The sequence below is a fragment of the Choloepus didactylus genome, chromosome 2 (genome assembly GCF_015220235.1).
Source record: "Choloepus didactylus isolate mChoDid1 chromosome 2, mChoDid1.pri, whole genome shotgun sequence".
In the NCBI taxonomy this organism is placed as follows: Eukaryota; Metazoa; Chordata; class Mammalia; order Pilosa; family Megalonychidae; genus Choloepus; species Choloepus didactylus.
In genome coordinates this window covers 216,179,563-216,195,308 of record NC_051308.1, presented here as the reverse complement: position 1 = coordinate 216,195,308, position 15,746 = coordinate 216,179,563, and the positions used below count along the sequence as shown (strand labels likewise).

The following is a 15,746-nucleotide window of genomic DNA, read 5'->3' as shown; positions in this document are numbered from 1 at the left end:
CTACCTACTGCCCATCTCTGGCACTTCTAGAAAGGATCTACCTTTTCCCAGTTAGTTGGGGTGAGTCAGATCACAGATTCCTCTGGTTGCCCTCTCTGCTTGCTTGGGGTGGGGCAGGTGGTGGGGAGAAGAGATCTGCAAGCATTCTCCTGCCTGTGCACCTGGGCACAGTCTCATCTACCCTCGCCTGGTGGCTACCCTACATCCTCTCCTATCTGGAGCACCCAGAGGAAAGCCTGTCTGGCACCTGCCCCCACCCACAGCACAGCACCCACCACCTGTGAAGCTTAAGGGGACACCCCACTTTAGGGAAAATGAACTCAACTTCTAGTGGGAGTTCTCATCACTTGGAAAATACCAGGCACTGTTCTAAGTGCTTTAAATATATTATTAGCTCATTTAATCTTCATAGAAACCTTATGCAGTAGGTACTATTTTAAATCACCATTTAATAGATAAGAAAACTGAGGTACAGAGAGCTTAAGGAGCACATCCAAGCTACATAGTAAGAGTGGCAGGAAGTCTGGTACCAGAGTCCAGCTCTTAGTAACAGCTTGACAGTGTTTGAACAACAAAACTCCTGGGAGAGTTTTGTTTTTCAAAGAGAATTACCTCTTCAAAAGGAATCCAGGGGAATAATGAGAGCAAATGGCCCAACTGCAAAATGCCATTGATTTAGGGAAAAACTAGAGACATTGTAAAGCAAAGCATAAATAGTATTCTCAGACAGATGCAAGATGATAATACATTGATAAAAACAAAAGTAGTTTCTCATGGGCAATCTGAAAACAAAAATGGAGTTTCCTTGAAATAAAACAAAGAAAGAAAAAAAGAAGATTGTCAAAATAAGGAGGCAGTAAATAACAGGCTAAATATTGTTGAAAACTGAATTAATGAAAACAGATCACTGGCAGAATAAAAATAGGATATAGAACTTCCAAATTACTCGAAGAAAAGAAAGTCAATTTGATCAAATCAGTTAACAATACAGACTTAAAAAAAAAAGAAAGCAATAAAGAAGCATAGTACATTTTGTTTGAAAGAAAGCATAATATATTTGATGCAATAGAAATATATAGAACCCTGTATATTTTTCCATTTCCTTCAAATAGTCATGGGACATAAAAACAAAAATTCAAAAAACAAAAAAGTCACAATGCAACAAAAATTAAAAAAATAAAAATAAGAACACTAAACCAAAAAATACACTGACATCATAACTTTAAAAAAAAAACAACTCTTCAATATTCTTGGGTTAAAAAGAAATCTAGAGGACTTGTGGGAAGATGGCAGATTAGGAAAGACAAAACAAAACTCTCCTTCATGAAAAACACTAGATAAAGGACAGACAGCGCTCCAGAACAGCAGTTCCAGAGTTCCACCAGCTGGGCAGGGACTTCTACACCCATAGTGAGTGGGTACTTGGAGAAGCCAAGAAACTGCATTTAAAACTGGTAAGTATTCAGCCTGCAATGCCACCGGGGAATGGGCAGTTGGAGCCAGCTAATGAGCATGGAGGGGAGCAGCCTTCCATGCCCCGGGCACCTTCCTCAGCACTAGCTCGGGTGATAACCCTTCACAGACCCAGAGCCAAGAGCCACCATGCCAGGGACTGGCAGTTGGAGCAGGCAGACAAGCATGGAAGGGGGCAGCTTTCCATGCCCCATGCAGCCATCTTTGCAGTTGGCTGGGGAGATGACCCTTCATAGCCCTGTGGCTGAGAGCTTCCTTGAGGGAATTTGGGACTCAGCAGACTTGTGACGGTGTCCACTCTTCCTCCACAGAAGGCCAAGGCATGCAGAACCTAGAGGCAGGGATGCCACACAAAAGTGCCAGGAGCCCTCCCCCAATCCCAGGGACTCGCAGTCACACAGCAGTCAGGACAATGGGCATTTGAGCTGGAAGGTGAGATATGAAGCTCTGCAGCCCCAGAGTAATCCACCCACAGAGTTGGGAAAGGCCAGGACCACTGCGTTAAAGAGTGGACTCCCTGCCAAACTGTGCAGGGCATGCCCCCTACCCACAGGGCTGGCAATCCTCAGTGCACATAGAAAATGGACTTCCACATGATTTGGACCTCCACTCAGTACAAAGACAAAGTTGACGGGGAACTGGTTTGAGGGTAAGAGCTGCGTTAAAGAGTGGACTCCCTGCCAAACTGTGCAGGGCATGCCCCCTACCCACAGGGCTGGCAATCCTCAGTGCACATAGAAAATGGACTTCCACATGATTTGGACCTCCACTCAGTACAAAGACAAAGTTGACGGGGAACTGGCTTGAGGGTAAGAGGTGGTTCAAGAGCACCTTCTGCTGGTAGGTCAGGGAAATGCACTCCACCAAGCTGAAGCCCTGCCAAAATATAGATAAATGTTCAAATAATCCTACATAACTTAAAAGAACTCTATCAATAGAAATAAATGCCAAGAGGCCCAAAACAACAGAAAATTATGAAGCATATGAAGAAACCAGGAGATATGGATAACTGAAATGTCCAAATTAAAAAGCCAGAGGAGACAGAACTTGGAGCAGTAATCAAAGAAGTACACACAAACATCAATACCATGGCTCAAGATGTAAAGGACATGAAGAAGACCCTAGAGGATCATAAAGAATAATTTTCAAGAATAAATTAAAAATAGTGGTTCTTATGGAAATAAAAGATGCTGTTGATCAAATTAAAAATATTCTTGAGACACATAACAGCAGATTTGAAGAGGCAGAGGAATGAATTAGTGAATTTGAGGACAATGTGATGGATTGCGAAAGCACAAAAGAATGAATGGTTAAAAATTGAAAAATCTGAAATGGATCTTAGGGAAATGATGGACAACATGAAGCACACAAATATAAGAATCACTGGTGTTCCAGAAGGTGAAAAGAAGAGTAAGGCCTAGGAAGAGTATTTGAAGACATTGTTGGGGAAAACTTCCCAACCCTTCTAAAACATAAATATGTAAATCATAGATGCCCAATGAACTCCAAACAGAATATCCAAATAAACACATTCCAAGACATATTCTGATCAGATTGTCAAATACTGAAGAGAAGGAAAAAATTCTGGAAGCAGCAAGAGAAAAGTGATTCACCACATAAAAGGGAAACAACATAAGACTAAGTCCTGACTGCTCAGTGGGCACCATGGAGGTGAGAAGGCAGTGATATGACATATTTAAGACTGTGAAAGAGAAAAATTGCCAGCCAAGAATTCTTTATCCAGCAAAGCTCTCCTTCAAAATTGAGGGAGAGCTTAAAATTTTCACAGAAAAATACTGAGAGAATTTGTTAACAAGAGACCTGCCCTGCAAGAAATACTAAATGGAGCTCTACTGGCTGAGACAAAAAGAAAGGAGAGAGAGGCCTGGAGAAGAGCACAGAACTGAAGAGTAATAGTAAGGGTAACTTAAAGTAAATAACAAGAGAGAGGGAAAAAACAGGTTTCACAGCTAAAAACCAAAGGATAAGATGGCTGATTCAAGACCTGCCTTAACAGTAATAACACTGTGAATGGATTAAACTCCCCAAGTAAAAGATATAGATTGACAGAATGGATTAAACAATATGAACCATCAATATGCTGTTTACAAGAGACTCATCTTAGACCCAGTGACACGAAGAGATTGAAAGTGAAAGGATGGAAAAAAATACTCCATGCAAGCTACAGCCAAAAGAAAGCAGGGGTAGCAATACCAACTTCAGATAAAATAGACTTTATGCAAGGATGTCATAAGAGACAAAGACACTATATACTAATAAAAGGGACAATTCACCAAGAATAAATAACAATCATAAATGTTTATTCACCCAATCAAGGTGCTCCAAAGTACATGAGACAAACATTGGCAAAACTGAAGGAAGCAATAGATGTTTTCATAATAATTGTGGGAGAATTCAATAACCACTCTCTTCTACAGATAAAGGACCAATAAGAAAATTGAGCACCTAAACAATGTGATAAATGAATTAGACTTAAACAGACATATATAGAGCATTACATCCCAAATTACCAGGATATACATTCTTCTCTAGTGCTCATGGAACTTTCTTAAGGATGTATCATTTGCTGGGTAATAAAACAAGCCTCAATAAATTTTAAAAGATTGAAATTATTCAAAGCACAGTCTCTGACCACAATGGAATGCAACTAGAAGTCAATAACCATCAAAAATTTAGAAGATTCACAAATATCTGGAGGTTAAACAACATATTCCTAAACAATCAGTGGGTCAAAGGAGATATTGCAAGAGAAATTGCTAAATATCTAGAGACGAATGAAAATGAGAGTACAACATATCAAAACTTATGGGATGCAGTGAAGGTGATATTGAGGGGGAAATTTATAGCTCTAAATGCATACATTAAAAGGGAAGAAGAGCTAAAATCAAAGGACTAATGAAACAACTAAAGGAGCTAGAAAATGATCAGCAAACTAATCCTAAAGCAAGTAGAAGAAAAAAAAAGGATTAAAGCAGAAATAAGTGATATGGAGAACAAGAACAACAACAACAAAAAAAATTAGAATAAGTAAAACCAAAAGTTGGTTCTTTGAGAAGATCAATAAGATTGACAAACCCTTAGCTTGACTGGCAAAATAAAAAGGAGAGAAGATCCAAATAAACAAAATAATAAATGAGAGGGGAGACATTACTGTTGAACCTGAAAACTTTTAAAAATCATAAGAGGATACTATGAACAACTGTATGCCAACAAACTAGACAATTTAGAGGAAATGGATAATTTCCTGGAAACACATGAACAAAGTAGACTGACCAGAGAAAAAACAAAAGACCTCAATGAACCAATCACAAGTAAAGAGATCTAATCAGTTTTCAAAAAGCTTCCTACAAATAAAAGCCCAGGGTCAGATGGCTTCACAGGGGAATTTTACCAAACTTTCCAAAAGAACTGACACCATTCCTACTCAAACTCTTCCAAAAAATTGAAGAAAATGGAACACTACCTAACTCATTTATGAAGCCAACATCAGTCTAACACCAAAACCAGATAAAGATGCTACAAGAAAGGAAAACTACAGGGTAAGCTCCCTAATGAATATAAATGCAAAAATTCTCTACAAAATACTTGCAAATAAAATCCAAAGACACATTAAAAAAATCATACACCATGACCAAGTGGGGTTCATCCAGGCATGCAAGGGTGGTTCAACATAAGAAAATCAATGTAATACAAAACATTAACAAATCAAAAGGGAAAAATCAAATGATCATCTCAATAGATGCTGAAAAAAGCATTCCACAAAATTAGGCATCCTTTTTTTGACAAACACACTTCAAAAGGTAGGAATTGAAGGAAACTTCCTCAATATGATAAAGGGCATTTATGAAAAACCTACAGACAGCATGTACTCAATGGTGAGAGACTAAAAACATTCCCTCTAAGATTAGGAACGAGACAAGGATGCCCATTGTCACCACTATTATTCAACATTTTGCTAGACATTCTAGCCAGAGCAATCTGGCAAGACAGAGAAATAAAAGGCATCCAGATTGAAAAGGAAGAAGTAAAACTGTCATTATTTGCAGATGATATGATCTTATAGTTGGAAAACCCTGAGAAATCGATGACACAACTACTTGAGCTAATAAACAAATTCAGCAAAGTGGCAGGATACAAGATTAATGCACATGAGTCAGTAATGTTCCTATACACTAGAAATGATCTAACTGAAGAGACACTCAAGAAAAAGATTTCCATCCACAATAGAAACTAAAAAAATCAAGTACCTAGGAATAAACATAACCAAGGATGTAAAAGACCTGTACACAAAAAATTATATTACTTTACTGAAAGAAACAAAAGGGGACCCAAAGAGATGGAAAGATATTCCTTGTTCATGGATAGGGAGGCCAAATGTCATTAAGATATCAATCCTACCCATACTGATCTACAGATTCAATGCAATTCCAATAAAAATTCCAACAACCCACTTTGCAGACTTGGAGAAGCTAGTTATCAAATTTATTTGGAAGGGAAAGGGGATTTGAATTGCTAAAAACATTCTAAAAAAGTAAAGTGGGAGGGCTTACAATTCCTGACTTTGAAGCCTACTATAAAGTCACAGTAGTCAACACAGCATGGTATTGGCACAAAGATAAGACATTTTGATCAATGGAATCAAATTGAGAATTGGGAAACAGATCCACAGATCTACAGTCAACTGATTTTTGGTAAGGCCTCCAAGTCCACTGAGCTGGGACAGAACAGTCTCTTCAACAAATGGGGCTGGGAGAACTAGGATCCGTATCCAAAAGAATAAAAGAGGACCCCTACCTCACACCCTATACAAAAATTAAGTCCAAGTGGATCAAAGACCTCAGTATGAGAGACAGTACCATAAAACTCCTAGAAGATAATCAGGGAAACATCTTCAAGATCTAGTATTAGGAGGTTGCTTCTTAGACCTTACACCCAAAGCACAAGCAATGAAAAAAAAAATAGACAAATGGGAACTCCACAAAATCAAAAGCTTCTGTACCTCAAAGGAATTTGTCAAAAAGGTGAAGAGGCAGTCAACTCAAGGGAAAAAATATTTTGAAACCACGTGTCTGATAAGAGACTGATATCTTGCATATATAAAGAAATCCTACAACTCAATGACAATAGTACAAACAGCCCAATTATAAAATGGGGAAAAGATATGAAAAGACATTTCTCTGAAGAGGAAACACAAATGGCTAAAAAACACATGAAAAAATGTTCATCTTCACTCGCTAATAGGGAGATGCAAATCAACACCACAATGAGGTATCATCTCACTACAATAAGAATGGCTGCCCTTAAACAAACAGGAAAGTACAAATGCTGTGGAGGATGTGGAGAAACTGGAACTCTTATTCATTGCTGGTGGGACTGTATAATGGTACAGCCACTGTGGAAAATGGTTTGGTGGTTCCTCAGAAAACCAGATATCGAGTTACCCTATGATCCAGCAATTTCACGTCTTGGTATATACGCAGAAGATCTGAAAGCAGTGACATGACCACATATTTGCACACCAATGTTCTTAGCAGCATTGTTCACAATTGCCAAGAGATGGAAACAATCCAATTGTCCCTCAGCAGATGAGTGGATAAACAAAATGTGGTATATACATATGATGGAATACTACATGACAGTAAGAAGGAACGAAGTGATGAAACATACAACAACATGGATGAACCCTGAAGACATAATGCTGAGTGAAATAAGCCAGACACAAAAGGAGAGATTTGTATGCTACCACTAATGGGAACTCCATGAAAAATGTAAAATAAGTGTCTTATAATGTGGAATATAGGGGACCTACAGATAGAAGCTAGTGAAGAGGGAATGATAATCTAATATGTACAAATATGATAATGAGGGTGAACTTAATGGTATGGGAATGGTCAGGTGTGACTATGGTTCATTAATGTGATTATAAGTATCAGTGATGCACTGAAGGCAAACATGTTTGTAAATGGTTTTTTAAAGGTATGTAACCCACAGAGTAGCACCACAAACCTAAATAAGTGTTAGCAGGATATACTTATAACGCCTGACACTGGTGTACAGGGTTAACAAAAGAGTGGTATATGGAAAAACTACCCATTACATATTATAGGCTATCTTTAATAAGAATATCTTAACAAGACTACACTAATACTAGGGATGAATAATTAGCAGCTGATAAGTGCTCTGGGATGTATTATGTAATGATAATAGTTTTAAGTTGAAACTGATGATGATTGCACAACTAAGTGAAGATAATGCAAGAAACTGACTGTTTATCTTGGGATAGAATATATACCAATTGAAGTTAGGAACACACTACTTAATAAATCAAGTCCTCGACTTCAGGCTTGCTCCTGTGAAACTTAGGGTTGTAAATGGGAGGCTAAACCCTCCTACAATTATGCCTAAGAGGCACCTCCAGGGAACCTCTTTTGTTGCTCAGATGGGGACTTTCTCTCTCTCTAAGCCCAACTCGGCAAATAAATTCATTAACTCCACCCCCCCCCCCATGAGGGACATGACTCCCAGAGAAATGAATCTCCTTGGCAACATGAGACAAGACTCCCAGGAATGAGCCTGGCCCTGGCAGAGAGGGATTGAAAATGCCTACTTGATCACAAGGGGGAAAAAAGAAAGGTAACAAGCTGAGGTCACAGTGGCTGAGAGATCCCAAATAGAGTTGAGAGGCTATCCTGGAGGTTTCTCTTATGGAAGCTCCAGCTAGACATCCCAATTGGCCACAGCATGCCATGCCCTTACCAAAAGTAGTCCCCAAATACCTAGTTTCCTACCTGAGAATCTATAAAAGATTCACTCACTAAGTTTTCTCTCTCAGAAACTTAAATCCACCAAAGTGTTCCTATGCTAGGCAAGTCCTAGAACTCAGAGGCAACAGCCTCTTTACGAACAACAATCAGATGCAGCCCCCTTCCTCATGCTGTCGACACCCCCTTTCAATATGAACAAGTTAGGGTGCTTACTGCCAAGACATCCCTGAAGATGGAGAAAGGGATTAAGTGAGAGGAAGGGGTAGCAACAAACAAGATAAGATTTAACGAAGGTCTATGAATAATGAAACTTTATATAAATATATATATTTTAGATGCTGGGGTGTTGGAATAGCTGGAAGGAGGTAAATGACATGTTGGAACTATAACCTATAACATCCTTTGAAATTTGTTCTATAGCTATTCATTGAATTGTGCTTTGAAAGTCTTCACTTTTCTGTATATACCTTGTATTGCATAATAAGGAAAGAAAGGAAAGAACTGAAACAGTGGAACTGTAACCCACAATTTTTGAAATTACCTATATAACTGATTGTTGTGCTGCATACTGAAAGTTAACACCTTTCTGTATGTATATTACATTTTACAATGATGGAAAAAGCTGAAATTGTGTGAAAAAAAGGAAACCTAAACTGAAACTACAGACTATTTAGTAATTAACACAGTAGAACATGCTACAAGAAAAAGACAAACTCCCCTAAAGAAAAATGTACAAATAGCTTGAAGTAGAAAAAAAAATTAAGCATCCTTTTTTCCAACAAACTGGTAAGCACTAAAAAGACTGACAACATTAGTGATCTGTGTGAGGAATTAGGCCCATCCCAGACTTTTGATGGATGTGCAAATTGCTACAATACCTAGAGGGAAATTTGACACCATGTATCAAAACTTTTCTTCTAAGAATATGTTCTAAGAGTTGGATAGCTGTATGGAGATTCACGAAGAAGAATGTTCTCTCGAGTGAAAAACTTAAAATATGCACTTTATCAATAGGGGAGTAGTTAAATAAATTATGGTATGCATGCAATAGAATTCCCTATGGCTGTTGAACAAGATGAGGTAGATCTATATATATTGACATAATAAGATGCTGATATACGATTAAGTGGTAAAACAAAAAGCAAGTTACTGAGCCATGCATACAGATGATCTTATTTTAGAAAACATGTTTATTGAATTTTCTTTATGTATATATTGGCTTAAAATACCTAAAAGAATCAGTAGAACAAACCAATAACAATGGTTATCTGTGGGGAGGGAGGTGTGTGGAGAACAGAATAAGATTAAGGGGATTTTTGAGACCTACTTTAGAAATGTATGGTTTGAATTTTTAAAAATGAGTATCTTTTTTATACAGAAAAATTCTATAAAGATACTCCCATTTTGAGAAAATGATAACTAAATCTTACTCTGAACAAGGGCTCAAACACAAAAGGGACTTTTGTGTTAGTCTTGACTCAGGCTAATGATGAGTTCCCCAAGTTTGCAGCTGGTTATTCAAGCAAGGGGTGTGGGGGCAGATGGAGGCAAGGAGGAAGGGAGGGGCAGTCTGAGTAAAGATGGGTGGGTTAATTCTGGGATGGGGGAACTGAATGATGGAGGGAAAGGGGACTGTTTATGTCTCAGCAGCTCTTGACAGGCTGGGAAGCTCTCCTCTCCTACTCAGCATTAGTTCCTTTGAGGTTGCTTTGGTTTCAAGAAGCCTTCCAGAATTGAGGGCTGATGTCACTTTACATTCTCCCCGCTATTTCCCATCTCAGGGTCCTCACATACTCACCTAGCATGCCCCGTGACTTCATATGTCTTGTTATGTTGCTCTGGAAAGGACATTTCCTATATTTGCTTGATCTTCTCTTCCTGAGGACTAGGAAGGGGTCCTCTTGACTCCCCTCCACCCCACCCCATACTGGCCATTCCCATAAGTGATAATGATCCTTGCGTTTGCCCAGAAGTCCCTTCATTTATTTCTCGTGTCCTCCTTCTGTCAGCTGCTCCAAGGCCTCCCCAGTTCACTTCTAACCGTTGTCTTGAACCTTAATTCCCAGAGAATTATTGCTGGTTCTCTTAGGTGTGCTAATGTTGCTGTGTTATGGAAACTTATATCCTTCTTTTTAGAAGATGCCTGCCAAAGTATTTAGGAATGATGGATCATGTCTACAATGTACTTTTGAGTGATTCAGAAAAAAGAAAAAGAACAGAAAGACAAGAAGAAAAAAACAAGCAAATATGGTAAAATATTGACAATGGTTGAGTGTAGGTAGTAGGTATTCAGGTGCTGGACTATACTTTCAACTTCCCTGTGTCTTTTACATATTGTATGTTACACAATAAAAACATGGGGAAACAAAAGAAACCTCAACTTCCATGTTTACTAAGGGAGTGAGACCAGCTGGTTTGACCACCTCCTGACTGTCCCCTCTTCTTCATCCCTGCAGCCCCTGCCTGGGTTCAGACCTCATCACCCCCCAACCACACTCTTGAGACAGCCTCTTCACTGGTCTTCCAGACCCAGTCTATCCCATTTGAACCCATCTCCACAAGGCTGCCAGAACATGTGCAAATCCAGCATCATAGCACCCAAGACCCTCTCTGCTCTGGGTACCACCTACTTTACCACCTACCAAATCGCAAGCCATGCTCCAGCCACGTGGAACACTTCCAGCTCCTTGAACCTGACTGCACTGCTTCACTCCCTGTGCGTGGCAGGCCATTCCCCTCCCTGCCAACCTTCTTCCCTGGCTACTTGGAAAGCTCCTCTCCACTGTTCAGGACTCAGCTCTAGTGCCATCTTTTCTAGGATAACTTTCCTGATCTCCTGTCCTGCCTTTTCATTTCTTTCTCCTTAAGCCACCACTGTGCTGTGCACAAAACTCCATCATACATGCATATCTCCTCCACACTTTGTGAACAGTGACTAGGGCTCATTTATGGAATGCCAGCACCTCAACCAGGTACTACCATGAATTAAACAAACATAATTGTTATGTGAGTGAATGAATGGATGGTGCTCAAAGGAAGGAAAGTCAGAAAACCTCCTGAATTGTATATGTGTACACGAGAGGAGAATAGTCATTTATGCCCTTATTCACTCATTATTCATTTGGTATTTACTGAGTGACAATCATGGCTCCACCAGTCATCTAACTACCTGTACGCTAAGTCCTATTTCATTCATTCATTCAATCACTCAGTGACTCATTCAGTCATTCATTCAGCAAACACTTGTTGATCCTCCAGCAGGTGTTAGGGCCACTGTGCTGAGAGCCAGGAGACAATGCAAAGATGAACGAGGCAGAGATCACAGCTCTAGGAGGGGAGGTAAGGAATGAACATAGATAAAGGAGAAAGTGGTCAGTGCCAGAAGGCAATGAACTCTCAGGAAAGGGCATTGGGGGGAAATGTCCTTGGTGTGCTGACTATTGCACTTGACCTTGAGGGATGGGGAATTTAGACTAGACCTTTGGAAAGAGAGCACTCCAGGCAGAGGGCAGAGTAGAAACAAAAGCACAGAGCTAGGCCACCATGAGCACATGTAGAGGAGTCACCAGTAATTTAGCTTTGCTGGAATGTCACTGAAGCAAAGTGGGTAGAAGACTTTGGAGAGGTCAGTTAAGGTCATGTTGGCCTTGAAAGTCAAGATAAGATGTTTAGCTTTTATTCTGAGGGCATAGGGCACCATGGAAGGATTTTAATCAGAGGATGAATTAATCAGAGGTGTGCTTCTAGACAGTTATTCCAGCAGTGGTGTGCAACATGAATGTGTATATTTAACTTGTCCCCCTAATAGTGCAAGGTCATTGAGAGCTCTGTCATCCCTATCCTGCACAGAATTAGGCTCAAAAACTTGCACATATCAAAGACTTATAAGTTTCCTTAATTTTTAATGAACTGAACCTAAGGACATGTGTACAACACTAAATATATGAATATGTCTATCCTGTGCAGTCACACCCATTCCATCCAGTTCTCCTTAACTGAAAACTCTCAAGGATAGGAATCCTCTCTGAGCTACACCTTCTACTCATTTTCTTGGCTCTCTACTATTCCAAATCCTTGAAACTTCATTCTGTATCATTGCAACAGACTACTGGCTGGTTTCCTTCCAATGAGCTCTCAACTGCACATAACCATGGTAGGTCAACCCTGCTCAAGAACTTGTTATTGCTCCTTGTTGTTTATTGGCATTTGAGATTCTCCATAACTTGGCCACACTCTAAATCTAAGTCCCATTCCTTGTCCATATGCATCCCCTACTCTAGCCAGACAGTCTCCTACACCTTTTTCTAATTCCCTTGTTTAACTGTTTGAACCCCTTTCCACACCTCTGCTCATCCTGCCACCCTAACTAACTTGCAGAGTGCTCTCTCTTCCTCATAACTCATCTGAACCACAACTGAAGGCCCAGCTTTGCCAGGAGTGTGATATAATGTGAAGATCTGGAACAGTCTGGGTTCCCAGCTTTCTGATTCACTGTGTGAACTTAGACAGGCTATGCATTCTCCTGGAATCTCCGTTTGGTAGTTTATAAAAAGGGAATAATAATGTCTATTTCATAGGGCTATTGGGAGTTAATAAGATGATGTATTTGTGCCAGGTCCTGTGCTTGATAAATGGTGACTTTCCTTTCTTCTCTGACTCCTTGGAACTCCAGTAAGTAATTTCTATTAGTCAGGTGCTTCTCAGGAAAGGGAGATAAAGAGAACCTCATTTTGCAGGAGCATGCACCAAGTAGGAGGCACTGTGCTAAACTTTTATTGATTCCCTCCACAACCCTAAAATACAGGCATTTTTGTCCTCATTTTACAGATGATGCGACTCAGACTGAGAAAGAAAAACAATCTCCCTGGGCTCAGCTCTTCAGCTGCCCCTTACTGTCAGAACAATAACCTCAGCAACCATTATTCAACATTTACTGTGTTCCAAGTACTATGCTGAGCACGTTGCATGGCAATATCTCATTCATGCACTTTGTGCTAATCCTGGGAAGCTAGAATTATAACCCATACTTCACAGAAGGAGAGAGAGTCTTGGAGAGATTAAGGGACTTGCCCAAAGTTTTGCAAACAACCAGTGGCAGGACTGGGATTTGAACTGGGGTCTGCATGACTTAATGCCTCTGCCCCTAGCTGCTCTGCTGTGGCTGTGCCATCTATGTCAGTGAGTTTTATGAACTTGAGATGCAGACTTGTGAAGCTGAGACTAGACTTTTCAGTTTTACATAGACCCAGCATAAGCTTGGGGCCACAGCAACCACTGTTGATCAAAAGGGCCTCAGGTAAGGCTGGAGAGCCAGGCACGAGCCAGGTGGCTGAGGAGACAGTGATGGTGACAACTCCCCAGTGGTTACTGTGCTGGCCCTGACACTTACCCAATGGTGCAGCCGGCATCAGCCTCGATGGTCCAGATGCAATTGAGATTGTGTTCGTAGGGAGCTGGATACCCGGGTGACAGCACCTGCCCCGACACTTCTCCTTTCACTGTCCCTCCACACTCAGCTGAAAGAAATCCCAAAAGAGTAAGCTTCATGGAGGGGGGCGTTGACAGAGTGACTTAGTGGTTCCTCTCGCCTGTGTGCCCCCAAGGCTCCCTTGTTCATTCCAATTGACTGAGCACAGGATATAAGCAGGTCCCTGAATGAGACTTGTATCCAGAAAACATAAAGAACTCCTACAACTCAACAATAAAAAGACAAATAACCCAATTAAAAAATGGGCAAAGGATTTAGGTAGACATTTTTCCAACGAAGATATACAAGTGGCCGAAAAGCACATGAAAAGATGTTCAGTATCATTAGTCATTAGGTAAATGAAAATCAAAACCACAAGATAACACTTCACACCCACATAGGATGGCTATAATCCAAAAGACAGAAATAACAAATGAGGTGAGGAAGTAGAGAAGCTGGAACCCTTGTATATTACTGGTGGAATGCAAAATGATGCAATAGGTTGGAAAAGAGTTTCTCAAAATTTTAACATAGAGTTGCCATATGCCCCAGCAATTACACTTTCAGGTATATATACAAGAGAATTGAAATCATATTTTCAAACAAAAATTTGTACACAAATGTTCATAGCAGCCATAAAACTGAAAAAAACTAAATGTCAATCACCTGATGAAAAGATACACAAAATGTATATCCAGACAAGGGAATCTTAGCCTTAAAAAGAAATGAAGTTCTGATGCTGTAACATGGATGAACTTTAAAACTAATGCTAAGTGAAAGAAATCAGACCACATATTGGGCTGAGGGGTATGAGAGGATAGAGGCGTGACTGCTAATGTATATGGGTTTTTTTGGGGGGGGAACAAAATGTTTAAAAATTTGACTGTGGTGATTGGTGTACATCCTATGAATATACTAACACCCATTGAATTATAGACTTTAAATGGGTGAATTGTAATGTATGTGAATTATATCTCAATAAAAGCTGTGTTTAAAAAATGGTCCTGGGTGGAGAGCCAATAGCCTACTCTGTGACCGACCCCCACGGGGAGGACAGTGAAGGCACCTGAACCTGTTCATTGACAGCAGTGGGTCTCTGCTAGGTGCCAGGAATACAAAGGTAAACAAGATATTGTCCCTCCTCCGGAAGCTCATGGCCCAGTGGAGGAGAGAGCCACAGTGCGTGCCACTTGCCCCGACAGAGGTGCATTCATGGCAAGTGGCAGCATGGGGGAGGACATGGCCAATTTGCCTTGTGACCAGGTAGGGAAAATCAGGGAGGGCCTGGCTTCAAATAAGTCCTGAAGGAGGAGCAAGAGTTGACCAGGTTGGCTGAGTGGCAGGGTGGAGTGGGAGGGTGGCAGGAAGAGGGCATTGCACACAGAGGGAAGAGTATGTGCAAAATCCTAGGGGTGTGAGGCAGCAGGGTGGGTTCCTCCTGACTGGCAGATGGGGGATAAGATAGAGCAGGCATTGGACCTGGAAGGGCGGGTACACCAGGCTGCTGTATATTTTCGCTTTCATGGGGAATCGCTGTAATGTTTACATATGTGAGTGAATTGATCAACTGCACACACTAGAAAGGTCATTCATGTGGGCTCCAGAAAGGGGTGAAGATCAGAAGAGTTGCATGTTCCCCATTAGACTAATTCAGAATTGGGTGACTCCTCCTGGCTTTCACCTCCTTCCTCCTCACATCTACTCTGCTTCCAAGACTGAATCTCTGTAATGTTTTTCACGTACGGCCCTAGCCTGCCCTCTGTTGCTACAGTCTTGGCTCAGGACCTCATCATCTCTAGGCTGGCACTGTTTAGTCTTGTCCACTCTCAGCAGCACCACCAGAGGGATCGTTCTAAAATGCACTGACCTGGTCATTGCTTGCTTTAAACTGTCTTTCCTGGAATGACGCCCGAACTCTCCAGGAGAGCCCATCGGATCCTCCAGAAGTGCTCCCTTTGGCCCTGCTGTCCCCCGTCATCCCCCCTTGCTCCAGCAAAGTCTAATGAACTCCACAAACTCAG

The 15,746-nt window shown here is 40.7% G+C and overlaps 1 protein-coding gene across 4 annotated transcripts in view; it reads right to left on the bottom strand.

Moving 5' to 3' along the window:
- The window catches only part of CSMD2 (CUB and Sushi multiple domains 2), a 646,653-nt gene that overhangs the window by 195,774 nt on the left and 435,133 nt on the right, over nucleotides 1–15,746 (bottom strand). For all 4 annotated transcript variants that reach the window (XM_037827786.1, XM_037827788.1, XM_037827789.1 and 1 more), the window contains one exon: nucleotides 13,648–13,774. In XM_037827786.1, coding sequence (XP_037683714.1) covers nucleotides 13,648–13,774 — 127 coding nt within the window. The remainder of the gene's footprint in view (nucleotides 1–13,647; nucleotides 13,775–15,746) is intronic.